The sequence below is a fragment of the Petromyzon marinus genome, chromosome 55 (assembly GCF_048934315.1).
Source record: "Petromyzon marinus isolate PM22_M1 ecotype Great Lakes invasive population chromosome 55, UKy_Petmar_22M1.pri1.0, whole genome shotgun sequence".
Lineage (NCBI taxonomy): Eukaryota > Metazoa > Chordata > Hyperoartia > Petromyzontiformes > Petromyzontidae > Petromyzon > Petromyzon marinus.
The window spans coordinates 13,259,258-13,273,865 of NC_133721.1; the positions used below are offsets into that span (position 1 = coordinate 13,259,258).

General features: G+C 51.7%; 1 protein-coding gene across 4 annotated transcripts; it reads right to left on the reverse strand.

The window, feature by feature from the left end:
- On the reverse strand, positions 1 to 11,543 carry NXNL2 (nucleoredoxin like 2). 4 transcript variants are annotated; one of them, XM_076052379.1, is made up of 3 exons: positions 11,003 to 11,543; positions 8,014 to 10,882; positions 1 to 4,425 (listed from the first exon to the last, which is right to left on the reverse strand). In XM_076052379.1, the coding sequence occupies exons 2-3, from the start codon at positions 8,340 to 8,342 to the stop codon at positions 4,254 to 4,256; spliced, it is 501 nt and encodes a 166-aa protein (XP_075908494.1). In that variant the 5' UTR covers positions 8,343 to 10,882; positions 11,003 to 11,543; the 3' UTR covers positions 1 to 4,253. The 4 variants fall into 4 exon arrangements, with proteins under 4 accessions (XP_075908494.1, XP_075908496.1, XP_075908495.1 ...); XM_076052381.1 differs by having other exon boundaries at positions 8,014 to 8,363; positions 10,776 to 11,543; XM_076052380.1 differs by having other exon boundaries at positions 8,014 to 8,377; positions 10,776 to 11,543.
- Between the last annotated feature and the right edge of the window lie 3,065 nt (positions 11,544 to 14,608).

Consider the following 14,608-nt stretch of genomic DNA (forward strand, 5'->3'; position numbering starts at 1 on the left):
TCAGATTCAGAATGTTTATTTACACCCGAGGAGGAATCCGATGAGCTATGAAGCTCTTTTTGCCACAGATGTCTCCGACGGAGTCAGAACATTACAACAACAAACAGTGCAGAAACGCGGAGTGCAAATTATAGGAAAGTTAAGCAAATCACTATATACACACACAAAACTAAGCTATTTTCTTATTTTGACAGGTCAAGCCCACTGAACTATTAGTTTATTTTTCAGAAGCGACCTGGCCATGAATGATATCTCAACGAACTGACTTATATGGAAATGTACAGCGGCTAAATAATCTGAACGGAAACTCCAAATTTAGAGCAGCAGGCGTCAGGGGTCGAGATCGAACTCCCGGACCGACCTCCTGCACACCAGGCGAGGTAGTTAACATCTCGCCAGTGAAGGGACGGAACACTGACGCCTCCCCACGCCACAGGCGATCCCATGAGCAGGCTCTTACCACTCCACCGGCATTCCGAATGGTGGACGTGAGTACAAAGTGGAACATGCCCAAGAATTTTCAAACAAAAACGTCCTCCCCCCCTCCAAGTCACGTCCGGATTAGGCTACTGGGTGTCTGCTCACGGTTATGAAATATCCACTCGGGTCTCTGAAGGTTTGTGGAAGTGGATCTCAGAGCAACAACCTCTGAAATCTCCTTGAAGTGACACATTAAGTCGGGAGGTGGGCGGAACTTTCCAACCCACTCTGACACAAATCAGAGCTGGAATGTAGCTGAGGTCAGCGCAGATCAGCATTGAATGCGGTCTTTTTGATGTGGAGTCATTATAATCCGAGCTAAGGCCACCAGCTCGCTACACGTGAGAACCCCGTTTAACGGTAGGCAGCGGCTTCAATCCAGATTCAACCTCCCAAGACCGCAGCGGTGATGGCTCAGCGCTCTGAACTCTGAGCCACCACGGAATGTGTCCGCGAATTTCACCTGCCGACTAAAGCACGGCTCAGTTCAACACGTGGCAGCAGGCTTTCGCGACCAATAATATCCATGTAGAGTGTTTTTTTGGGGGTTAGATCGCGTAAATATAAATGTGTAGTGACTGTACCTGTCACTGTGTGGTGCCGGGGACTTGCGAGGTCACGGCCGGTGATGTTGTCATTGCGGGCTGCCCGGGTTGCGGGCTGCCCGGGTTGCGGGCTGCCCTATCAACTCTAGCGGGGTTTGGGTGAGCGCGGGTTAACGTGGAGGCATCGCGAACAGTGTGCGGGTGCCTGCTCCCAGTGAGGGAGCGAGAAGGAGCGTCAGCCAGCCAGGGTTATCCTGAGGCATGATACTCAACTGGGCTCTGCGTTAACTGTGTGTTAGCCGACTCTCTGTGTTGCATTGCATTACATTTCCAATTTTTTTCTAAGTTTGTTTTCTCAAACGGCCTATTTCTCTCTCGACCTGATGGCGGTTGCTTGTGTTGCAATCGAAACGAAAGCTTCAAAACAAGTTTGACTCTAAATAATTATTTGTGTTGGGTATTGTCGAATATTTGCGTCAAAGCTAGCGTCCATTTATAAACGGAAAGGGGGGGGGAATCTCTTGGCTATAAACACTTGACATTTTGCCAGCATTGTTTCAAGCAAGCCTGGCTCTGCTGCTGATGAGACACTGGATGTCGAAACCGGTCCAGTCTGCTTGAGTTTGAGCACATTCCGCTGAAAGTATGCACTCCCAAAGGGTCGTGTGGATGATGGGATGTATATATATTTTTTGTTAAGTGGGAAAAATTGATGGTAAGCGGACGAAAGGTCCACTTGGTCATCTTGTCACCATTTTCACAACAACGCCAAGTGACGATGTTGTCTGGGGTACCAACAAAGACTTTAACCTCCTTCGCGTAGCGCGAGCATCGTTGCGAAACAATTTCCCCGAACGGACATTGCGGAAACAACAATAGCCAACAACAATAGCCGACAACAATAGCCAACAACAATAGCCAACAACAATAGCCAACAACAATAGCCAACAACAATAGCCGAGCCTCGCGTATTCCTCCGCAGCCACAAGCCCGCACGTCCACGTGGTGCCGCGCGCGAGTCTCGTCCCGCTGACCCGCCGCGTCTTCTGCCGCGGCGTTGGCGACGCGCGCCTCGTCGAGACGTGAAAGTGTCCCGGGAGTCCCCGGCTCCAGCTCCGCTTCGAATTGGGGGACCGGGGGGGATGGGGGGTGGCAAGGGTTGTTTAACTTCTTTCGTACCGTACGTAGGCAACAGTGCTAATCGGAGGTGCGCGGAAAAATAATCGACAAAAAAACTGTTCTAAAGAAATACGTTTTCAAATAAATGAGATTTAAAAGTGCATAGACCCAGTGGCTTCGTAATATCGAAAGGAAGAGCGTTCCAGACGGCCGTAGAAGCGCATCTGAAAGCGCCGCGCAATGCGGTGTCCACCGCCTTTGTTCGATGGCGAGCCCACTCCTGATCCTCCTCGCTCCCAACACCCAGGGGGAGGGGGGGGACGACTCGTGGCGTCAGTGTGGAGATGCAGTGGGGCCTAGCAACTCCCCGGCGGCGTGGCGTCGCAGCAAAGCCACCGCAGGGCTTCTATGTGCGTGGAAACACAGGGTGGGAACAGCGAGCTATACAAACAAATGGTTCCATCACAAACGCGTTGCGCAACAGAGAAACGCGGCCGATAGGAACTATCTGTCACGGACGCAGTCCTTGGTTTGTGTTGTCGTGATAGCAGCGCGCGAACGAGATGAAAACGGCTGCATCGCTGGCGGTCACTGCCAGATTGCGTCGTGATTAGTGATCACCCACAACCGATTAGCGCTGTTGGCTACGTACGGTGCTAACGAAGTTCAACACGCACACACACGGGAGCGAGTTCGGGCCGAGGCCGAGGGCGAGGAGTCAGTGGCTGTGCGGCAGCCGTGGCCACGGACACGGGGAGCGGGTGGCGAGCTCCGAGGGGACAAAAGCGAATAGTGCTGCAGGATAGCCGTGCCTGTGTATATCCGCTTCAATACTTGAAAGTCAATCAATCTACAAGGTGGCCAAGATATATTGTGACTTAAATGCACGACTCACATCTCCGCCGGGACACCCTGGAACGCAAAGGGACGTCCTGACCGCCACTGCTAGCCGGATTCACGCGGGCGCGCGCGCAACACATCGACGCAGCGTTGATGTCATTGCGTTTCCCTGCGCGGAGATTTGTTTGTTGTTGACATTGGGTCACAGTAAAACTCACTGAAGACGGGGTGAATGGGGGCTCGCGTGACCGGCGCGATGATGGCTTGGAATCTCTTGGAAGGCAATCGCCACGAGAGGGTTTCCCTGTCACCTCGATAGACTTCACGGAGGTCCATAGAACATCGCCGGTTGGCTACGTACGGTGCGAAAGAAGTTCGACATACCTACAATGGGAGTAAATGAAGTTGACGGAAATTCCACAACTGCCATTTTATGGAATTGGCAAAGCATCCCAATGCAGGGTTCTGTTGATAAAAAAAGTCTTGAGGCTGATTGAAACTTTTTTTTCGGGGAAACATGTTTAGGTGTTCATCTGTAAATTGGGCAGTGTGACTCGTCCATTGCGGCAGAGCGGTGGCGCAGTGGTTAGCGCACTTTGTGAGCGAGTGGGGAGCGGTGGTGGAGTTGTTAGCACACTGTGTGAGTGAGTGGGGAGCGGTGGCGCAGTGGTTAGCGCACTGTGTGAGCGAGTGGGGAGCGGTGGTGGAGTTGTTAGCACACTGTGAGTGAGTGGGGAGCGGTGGCGCGGTGGTTAGCACACTGTGTGAGTGAGTCGGGAGCGGTGGTGGAGTTGTTAGCACACTATGTGAGTGAGTGGGGAGCGGTGGTGGAGTTGTTAGCACACTGTGTGAGTGAGTGGGGAGCGGTGGCGGAGTTGTTACCGCACCGTGTGAGTGAGTGGGGAGCGGTGGCGCGGTGGTTAGCGCACCGTGTGAGTGAGTGGGGAGCGGTGGTGGAGTTGTTAGCGCACTGTGTGAGTGAGTGGGGAGCGGTGCCACAGTGGTTAGCGCACCGTGTGAGTAAGTGGGGAGCGGTGGCGCAGTGGTAAGCCGCGTGATTCGCTCCAGTAATCGATGGAAGTATCACGACAAGATAATCAGCCGGTGGCCCGTGACATGTAGTCGTGGGTTAAACATACGAGGGTGCACGGTGGAGTTGACCGAGGCGCAGATGAGCCGGGAGGCTGAGTGAGGACAACGTGGCGTGGCTGGCTTGGGTCGTGGCGAACGAGCGCGCGCGCGCGCGGGGAGTGGGCGTTTGTCTCAGGCTCAGGACTCGGGGAAGTTGTGGAAGACCTCAGAAGCGTTCAGCCAGGCTTGGAAGGCCCTGGGGCCCCAGTCGCGGACTTGCGTCCGGCCCCTGGCCGTGATCACGGCCCCGTTCTCCCGCACGACGACAAGACGCGGCAGTGCCGTCACGCTGTAGCGCTCCCGCAGCTCCCTGTCGAACCACACGGAGACCGCGCAGGGGGTGTGTCGGCACGAGCAGGACGCACGCACCCCCTGATGCCCACGTGTGCCTCGCTCCCACGCACCCGTGATGCCCACGTGTGCCTCGCTCCCACGCATCCCTGATGCCCACGTGTGCCTCGCTCCCACGCACCCCTGATGTCCACGTGTGCCTCGCTCCCACGCACCCCTGATGCCCACGTGTGCCTCGCTCCCATGCATCCCTGATGCCCACGTGTGCCCCGCTCCCACGCACCCGTGATGCCCACGTGTGCCTCGCTCCCACGCACCCCCTGATGCCCACGTGTGCCACGCTCCCACGCACCCCTGATGCCCACCTGTGCCTCGCTCCCACGCACCCGTGATGCCCACCTGTGCCTCGCTCCCACGCACCCCTGATGCCCACGTGTGCCTCGCTCCCACGCACCCCCTGATGCCCACGTGTGCCCCGCTCCCACGCACAAACCCAACAGCACTGATGTCCACGTTCGTATTTAAGACCCACTTAATTCAATCATTTCAATTCCAATCTTCAAGCCCACAGAGGCCAGCAGTGTATTATTTTCAAGGAAGATCTGACGCAAAGTTTCCAGTGCAACTCCGGACCATCAACTCACTACACTTGAGAACCACGTTTAATCGCGGGCGCTGAAACCCGGATTCAAATCCAGGACCTCAGCGGTGCCGACTCAGCGCACACCCAAGGAATAAATGTCCTCAACCCAGCTTCCCCTCTCGAGAGCAAGGAGGATATTTGACCGTACGGGCACAAGAGGGGGTTTGGGGGTCAACGCTAGGCAATTGTATAACTATGCCACCTGCAGCTATGGCAACGGCGGGCGTGAGTTGGCAATTGGGCAGGTTAAGCGGCTCAGGGGAGACCGGTGGCTGAGCTAAAATAAACGAATCCCCACTGGCATCTCCGCCGGCTAATGCCCCTGGCTCTGGTCGCACCGCCTGTGTATGAGCAGTCGCTCAGCTACAGATTGTCAGACTTGTCTCTACCCCCCCCCCCCCCCCATAGCATGGGAAGAGTATTCAAACCAGCAGTGGGTAGATCATGGCTGATGATGTCTTGTGTGAAATGGGTTCACGTGACCCTTGGTTCCAACACAGGGGACCCCTACCAACCTCCCACAGCACGATCCTAATGAGGTTCACACTCTATAAACTACAAAACTAAACATTTTATTTTATCAGGTAAGGCCCACTGAGCTATCTATATAGCTCCTTTTTAGAAGCGACCTCGCCTCAAATGCACCTCCAATTAAGCACGGTTGGCTACGTACAGTGCGAAAAAAGTTTAACATACTGTACCTACAATGATAGCTCTGCGAAGTGGTTTATCACGTGGACATTTATCGCAGCAACCTGCTACTCTAGAACGCGTCATGTTGATTATAAATGTGGAGGGAAAACCGGGAAGACCCGAAGAAAAATCCACGCGACCACGGGCAGAGACACCGCAAACTCCACATATACAGTAGCAGGCGTCAGGGTCGGGGTCGAACCCACGACCTCCTGTATACCAGGCGAGGTAGTTGACATCTCGCCACCGTGGCTTCACGTTAAATGTGAAGCATCAGAACCAACCTCTTCAGGGTTTTGAGCAAGAGACCAGGAAAGTTTCCTTTGCAAGAGAAGCAGGTTTTCTACTGGAACTGTCAGCAACTGGCTTTATCTAAAGAGCAGCTGCTTAAGAAATATCATATCTGCATTGGGATTAAAACCAAGTTGTAATATAGCATGTAGTGTATATTATTAGTCCATCAGCCTCTCGGCTTTCCAGACCAAAATTATCAAGCAGCATCTTGTTGTTACTTACGAACGAGTTAGGTTCCAGAGGTCTGTGCGTAAGTCGATTTGTTCGTAAGTCCAAATTTACTCCTGTCGATTCCAAACGTGTTGCACGGCGTGTACACTAAACATGGGGGATGGCTTTAAAAGTTGTAGAATGTCCTGTAGATGCCACTGGTTCTTCACGTTCTACCAATGTAGATGCCACTGGTTCTTCACGTTCTGCAGATGTAGATGCCACTGGTTCTTCACGTTCTGTAGATGTAGATGCCACTGGTTCTTGACGTTCTGCAGATGTAGATGCCACTGGTTCTTCACGTTCTGCAGATGTAGATACCACTGGTTCTTCACGTTCTACAGATGTAGATGCCACTGGTTCTTCACGTTATGCAGATGTAGATGCCACTGGTTCTTCACGTTCTGCAGATGTAGATACTACTGGTTCTTCACGTTCTGCAGATGTAGATGCCACTGGTTCGTCACGTTCTATAGATGTAGATGCCACTGGTTTTTGACGTTCTGCAGATGTAGATGCCACTGGTTCTTTACGTTCTGCAGATGTAGAAACCACTGGTTCTTCACGTTCTGCAGATGTAGATGCCACTGTTCTTCACGTTCTGCAGATGTAGATGCCACTGGTTCTTCACGTTCTGCAGATGTAGATGCCACTGGTTCTTCACGTTCTGTAGATGCCACTGGTTCTTGACGTTCTGCAGATGTTGATGCCACTGGTTCTTCACGTTCTGCAGATGTAGATACCACTGGTTCTTTACGTTCTACAGATGTAGATGCCACTGGTTCTTCACGTTCTGCAGATGTATATGCCACTGGTTCTTCACGTTCTGCAGATGTAGATGCCACTGGTTCTTCACGTTCTGCAGATGTAGATGGCACTGGTTCTTCACGTTCTGCAGATGTAGATGCCACTGGTTCTTCATGTTCTGTAGATGTAGATGCCACTGGTTCTTCACGTTCTACAGATGTAGATGCCACTGGTTCTTCATGTTGTGTAGATGTAGATGCCACTGGTTCTTCACGTTCTGTAGATATAGATGCCACTGGTTCTTCATGTTCTACAGATGTAGATGCCACTGGTTCTTCATGTTGTGTAGATGTAGATGCCACTGGTTCTTCACGTTCTGTAGATGTAGATGCCACTGGTTCTTCATGTTCTGTAGATGTAGATGCCACTGGTTCTTCACGTTCTACAGATGTAGATGCCACTGGTTCTTCATGTTGTGTAGATGTAGATGTAGATGCCACTGGTTCTTCACGTTCTGTAGATGTAGATGCCACTGGTTCTTCATGTTCTACAGATGTAGATGCCACTGGTTCTTCATGTTGTGTAGATGTAGATGCCACTGGTTCTTCACGTTGTGTAGATGAAGATGCCACTGGTTCTTCATGTTCTGCAGATGTATATGCCACAGGTTCTTCACGTTCTGTAGATGTAGATGCCACTGGTTCTTCACGTTCTGCAGATGTAGATGCCACTGGTTCTTCACGTTCTGCAGATGTAGATGCCACTGGTTCTTCACGTTCTGTAGATGTAGATGCCACCACCGCCATCTATTGCGCGGCGGCTGAACTTACGACTCTCGGTACGAACAGGCTGCGACTGTTCGTACCGAGAGTCGCATACGCGACCAGGTCAGTTCGTACCTCTGCAAGTTCGTAAGTCGAATGTTCATAAGCAGAGCAGTCCCCGTGTATGGTCGCCGGTGCATTCCGCGGTGTGTGTGTGTGGAAGGGGGGTGGGGTTCGGCAAGGGGTCGAGACTCACAGGCGGAGCGGGTCGTCCCAGGGCACCGCGAGCCAGTCGCGGTGTCCACCGCTCACCGCGGCCCTCATGTCCACCTCGCTGTCGTCCGCCGAGACGAGGACGAGCACCAACGGTGCGGGCGGGCGGTGCCGCGTCAGCGACTCGCAGAAGGCGGCGAGCGCCGGCGCGAAGTCGCGGCAGGAAGGGCAGCGCAGCGCCGCGAAGTGGAGGGCGACCACGCGGTTCCGCAGCGCCGCCTCGGCGTCCACCTCGCGGCACGCGAGGTGGACGCCGTCGTCCGCTTCGTCACCCGCGCACAGCAGCAGTCGTCCCGCAAATAGCTCGGACATGGTGTGCCTCCTCCACGCAGACTCCACACACACTCCTCATCGTCACACACACACACTCCTCATCGTCACACACACACACACCTCATCGTCACACACACACACCTCATCGTCACACACACACACTCCTCATCGTCACACACACACACCTCATCGTCACACACACACACCTCACCGTCACACACACTCCTCATCGTCACTCACACACACACCTCATCGTCACACACACACACCTCATCGTCACACACACACCTCATCGTCACACACACACCTCATCTGCGTGTTATGACCCCTGAGCCACCGCGAGCCGCCTCTCACATTCATTGTTAGACGTTAAACTTTGATCTATCTTCAAATCCAGGCTTATCTTACTCACGACGTTAATCACAACTACAAACACATCTTCTTGGTTCTTTCGGTTAAGTCTACGTGGTGACTTTACCGAAATAACCAAAAAGACGAATCCCCGCAGTCACGAAAGCTTTAAATCGAAAAATACAAACACATTCACCGGAATGTCACAATCCGAGTTTGATTGCCAGCCACGGCTGTCATCAGTGGCGAGTGATGTCTGAACCGTCCCGTCCCGCCCATCACTTCGCTGACCGGCATGGTGAAGTATGGTCAAGCGACCCCTCTGGCCCACACAGCGTGTGGGGGGGGGGACTCCCTCACACAGAAGTGGGCACACCAAGAGGGGGCCCTGGGCACGGACGCGTGGTTTCCAGTGGCAAATACGGTGACCCGGTTGTGAATGATTATTATTATGAGTATATACTTTAGAGGCCTTTCAACTGAAGTTATATTTCCTTCGACAAATAAATCTCAAGGCGGGACCCCGGGGTGCCATTAGCCCCCCTCCCCCCGGCTCTCGCATAGACTCCGTTGCGGAGTCATTGTACGTCTGTTGAAGGCGAACGACGCGGCGAGCTATTCCTCTAGACGAGCTCTACACGACGCGATAATCAAAGTTTAAAAGTTTTGTTTGTGACTACGGCAATTTTGGCAACGACGGGCGCTTGGTGAAGAACTAGAGGATTGATTTTGTGGTGGGTCACGGCGTTTGTGTGCGCGGTGGGACGGAGTCGCCAAATTTTTTAAAAAATAAATTACGATTTTGACTTCCGTTTATTCGGGACCCCCGTGTCCCGCCATAAGGTTCACATGAACGTCATTTCTGATGCATAACACATGTTCAGGTACAGCACTGCATTTATGCCGCTTCTTATCAAGCAGTGCCGGATTATCCCAGCAGCACAAGTCGCTACAAATGTAGCTACGGGCCCCGCACTTTCAAGGGCCACGCGCTAAACGCTTTCAAGCGATCAATTCCGGTTCAGTGATTCTGCACTTGCTCTATTACCATAGTACTATACCGCCTTCAACTTTTATGAACGACTGGGTGTTTAAGGTTAGCGATTTGTCGTATTGTCCGACTGTATAGCAAATGAAAAAATACAATTACTCTACTATGTAATTAAATATTTGTGTGTTTTTATATCTACATGTTTTTATTTTATTTAGGGCCCCTTTATAACATTTGCTACCATGGGAGTCTAGTTTACCATGGAGGTCCAGTTTACCATGGAGGTTCAGTTTAAAGAGCATGCGGCTCTTTAAGGACTGCTGCTTCACGACGTTATTTATTTAGGATCGCCGTCATCTCGCATTCACAACATGGCATTGCGACTCTTGAAAGATTGAGTCGTTTTCTTTTACCGAATTCGAACAAAAATCGCTTTTGTTGTTTTGTTTGCTGAGACCTGGTCTAACTCCTCATCGTCACATCGTCATCATCACGCCACCATCCCCCGACAGGAAAGAAAGAAGAAATCCTGGGAGAATACGATCGCTCACCTTCAAGGTGACATTGCCACGCTTGAAAATGTTCTGCACACACATCCCTGTGATGGCCAACATGCTCAAGTGAGCTAGGGTTGTGGCAAAGCATGCCCGGGATTGCCCTAAGCTCCTGTCGTTGAAGACACCTTCATGCAGGAATATATTATCAGGTCTTGATGGCATTATAGGCCGCGGTCCAAACGCTCCAATTATTTGACAAATTGAAACGGTAAAATTGCGCGCTCGTCTCGGATGCCAACCCGGAGGGGTATTGACGAGGGCTGCCACTGTTTCCGCAGACCCAACCCGGGGCATGTGTCTCCGTCAGCCTGGGTCCATCGAAACTGTCTCAGTGAACGTGGGCTGCAGGACGAATCGGTTTCAAACCGGCAGTTCAACACTTCCACCGCTGATTACGGAAAGAGAGTAATTACACAAGTGAATCCCTTGCCTGTTGACTGCCTCCTGAGCTCGAGGAATTGCTTTGCCTTCCACGCAATACGTCCCGCGGTCCATCGCGGAGGCGCCTCGCCGTCTAAAGTGGCACGGCGGATGAAGAGACGTCCCCTCCCCTCAACCCCGGCAGTGCCACACCTTGTAGCAGCAGCCGCAGCAGCAGGAGCAGCAGCAGCAGGATCGCCCGTCGGTCTGGAGGGCAGGCTCGTTATCTCCGTCTCACTCGGCCCCTCCTGGACAACAAACTACACGCACAAAAAGCGGTTCTAACAGAATGAGTTTGTCAATCGAGATTATTGAAAAGTGCACAGCTCCGGTGGCGTCCTAATCTCGGAAGAGCGTTCCAGACGGCCGCAGGAGCGCACCTGAGAGCGCGCGACGCAGCGACACGTCCGTGGCACTTGTTCTCCCCGGCTGAGTGGCGTCGCGAAAGAAGGCGGGCGGAGGGGGGAGAGCGGAGGCCAAATCTCAGCAGAGCTCCGCGCTGCCAAGGGGCAGTGGGAATTACGCACCGGCCCGGAGCGTCGCCCCCCCCACCCCGCCCTTGTTCCTCCTTCACTCCACCTCTCCTCCAAATCCTCCTCCTTTACTTCCCTTCCCCCTTAACGACACTGTGTCACGTCGCGCAATGCGCTCCGTGAAAGGCTGGCATTTTCCAATGTGGAATTGAAGTTCACAATTATTTTTGCCGCTGTAAGGACAGTGTTCTTCACTCTCACTTTAGTGTGTGTGGGGGGGGGGGTGCGCACTAAAGGCCACCAGGGGTCGCCAGTGGCCCACGGGGCCTAGCAATAACGAACACTGCTGGAGGTGGATTCTCAATTATGCACACACGCGTGCGAAATCAAAGGCAAAGCTCCTTAATCGATGGCCTTTAACGAGGCGGGAGCCCATTGAGATTGCCTCGAGCCAAGATCTGAATAACCATGGTTCCATGGGAACACATAACTCTACACCATGGGGGTTGTTGCAAATTATACCAAAAACACGCGCAGCCCTGACAACCTGCTCGATGAAGGCCTTCTAGACATCGCACAAAGACGGCGGTCACCGCATCGCGCGGCGCTTTCAGATGCGCTTCTGCGGCCGTCTGGAACGCTCTTCCTTCCGACATTAGGAAGCAACTGGAGCCATGGACTTTTCAATCATCTCGATTGAAAACGCATTTCTTTAGAACTACTTTTTGTTTAATTTGTTGTCCTTCCTCCGCAGCTCCGGTGAGCACGGTTGTCTCAGTACGGTGCGAAATAACTTCACCACACAGTAAATATATACCATGCGAATTTAGTTTTTACACTTGCCACTAACTACAGTGCCACCACTATTCACGACCTTGCAGTTAGTACATTTTAAATTGCAGCACTGACCAAACCGCAGTACCGCGAATAACCACTGCACATCGCTGCTGCAATGAATGTGCCAAATAAGTCCTCTCCCAGTCGAGATTGACGCTGGGAAGCAGCAGGACGCTGTGACAGCTCAGAGCTTCTGGAACAATCTGGGACAGTCACAGCACAACCCAGCAGATCATCAAGCAAACCCTGCACAGACCTCACTTGCTGATGAGCCCCAGAAGAGTGAAACCACTCAAGGAATTCTGTGTTTAAAGAGATTCTACTGTTCAACGCAAACCTGGAAGGCCGACACGACAACAGACTAAAATGTGTATTATGTTTATGCAGCAATGCGCAATGGAGGGTGATGTATTACCCACACACAAAAAACTCCAGGAGTACTGGGTGAGGTTCCATGCAAAGCGCGAGGGGCCCAGGGCAAGATGACATTGCCTCCAAACCTTCGTTCCAGGCCTCCCTGCCGTCACCCCAGAGTTCAGGAACTCTTGGTTAAAGGACTACTTTCCAGTGACATTGAACAAGCGTCCCATGCGTCATAAAATCGATAACTGCCCATTCATCTCATTGGAAATTAGAGTGGATTTTAGAAAGTATTTCAAGTTGATATTTACTGTATCTCTCTGTTCCTCTTCCTCCTTGTGTTCAATCCACGCTTTTGCTCTCTCTCTCTTCCTGCCCCCCTTGACTGGAACAAACTTCCCCTCCGCATTCAGCAGTCGCCTTCGCTCGCTACTTTCCGCTCCTCACTCAAAACTCCCTTTCTGGTCCCGAGCTCATCCCACGACCCCCTTAATGTCCCTCTCGTAACCACCACCGTAACCGTTCCCTCTTCATAGTCTCATTATACGGCTGTCACTCAATAACTCCACTCATTCAAACTATTCATCATCATCTACTCTCATTCATTTCGCGTTCACCGAAGTCACGCATCACAGACGTGCTCCCATTGCTTCCTCTCATCGATTTCATTCACCTCGTCTCCACCATTGCATCAAAACTTTGTACGGTTTTAATTCTCTGTAAAAGCGCCTTGCTTTAAAGGCGCTATATGAATAACGTTACGATAAGATATTGTGCAACGTGTACATTGAATGTGGTTGGCCGACTCGCTGCGGTAACAGAACCCTGCCAGGTGCGATGTGGCCACATATTACACCCTCACTCTTTGGTTCTTTCGGAAAAATAAAACGAAATAAAAAATAATCTATCACGACGTTTCGATCGCAACACAAGCGGTCGTCCGTGTGGACTGCTGGATTATGTGTTCCGCCTGAGGACGACCGCTTGTGTTGCGATCGAAACGTCGTGATATATTACTTTGTTTTATTGTTCCACCTACGTGACCTTACCGAAATAACCAAAGAGTATGGATTCCTGCAGTCACGAAAGCTTCAAATCAAGATGATTACATCGTCCACGACGACTGCGCGTCACGATGCAGCCGCGCACGGGCGATCGCAACCCGTGGGGCCGGACGGGACAAGCGAGCGAGCGAGCCCGACACGGCGGCTGTAAACGTGGAGCCGCGGGGCTTGAACTTTACAAACGCGTGAGAACACCTCGGGCTGCGGGGCACTCACACGAAGAGCCCCCTCGCGATGTCACGCGTGTCCACGACTGTTGTTGCTGCGGCGGCGGCGGCGCACAACAGCAGTCTTAAACGTCTTACGTACTGTCCTCGAAAGGGCTTAGCGGCCGTGCCTTTCACACTGGTCGCTTTAAATCTATTAAAAGTATTTGACGCTTTAAAAAAAATGTACAGTGGATAAGGGAAGCGTTGTGCCAGAGACGAACGTAACTTGAAATGAGCAACTATTACAGAATCATTGTTCATATATTGCAGGTGTCTTTGTTTCCCGGCTCTCCTCATTCACAGTGGTTTCTATTCAGGAGGCTACATAACTCGAACTTGTTCAAATAAAACACATCCCTGCTTGTATTCGAATGACACGTGCTCATTCAACTCATTCCACACACGTGCGAAGGACGTGTACATCTCTACCCGTTAGAGCACTTTCGGAAGAAACTGCGTGCCCCGCTAATGTCCGAACAAAACTCTTTATTTGAAGGGCTAGCACGCACTCAAGCACAACGGTAGAATGGTGGATCCAGTCAAGGCAGCGAGGTTCGAGGAGGCGAGGCGAGTTGGTTTCACCCCCAAGGGTTCCACTCACTTCCTTCGCCTGCCTGCCCTCGCCAGGGCGCGAAGATCGCTCTTCATATTCCCACGACCCCCACTTTGACTCGTATCGGCTCACGGGTAAGTTGAAGAACAATCCAGAAAGTCAAATGTAAAAAAAAAATACGAGCAACAATAATTGTTGAATGATTACACTATTTGTTAAATTATTGCTCATATAAACGCTTGTACACGTGACAAATTCGTGTTTAGCTTGCATTTGGTTGAGACTTCAGAACGGCACAGATTTGGTCAGATAATTGAGGCTGAACCAAACACAAATTAGTAGTCTTTGGTTTACATTGTTCATAAATGATTGAAGCCCACGGGAATAATTATTTATTCATCCATGCACACATACTTGCACATTTCGTTTTAACACATTGGAGACGGCCGTTTGATTTGGCAATTGCCATATCGAGACTTCAATACATTGG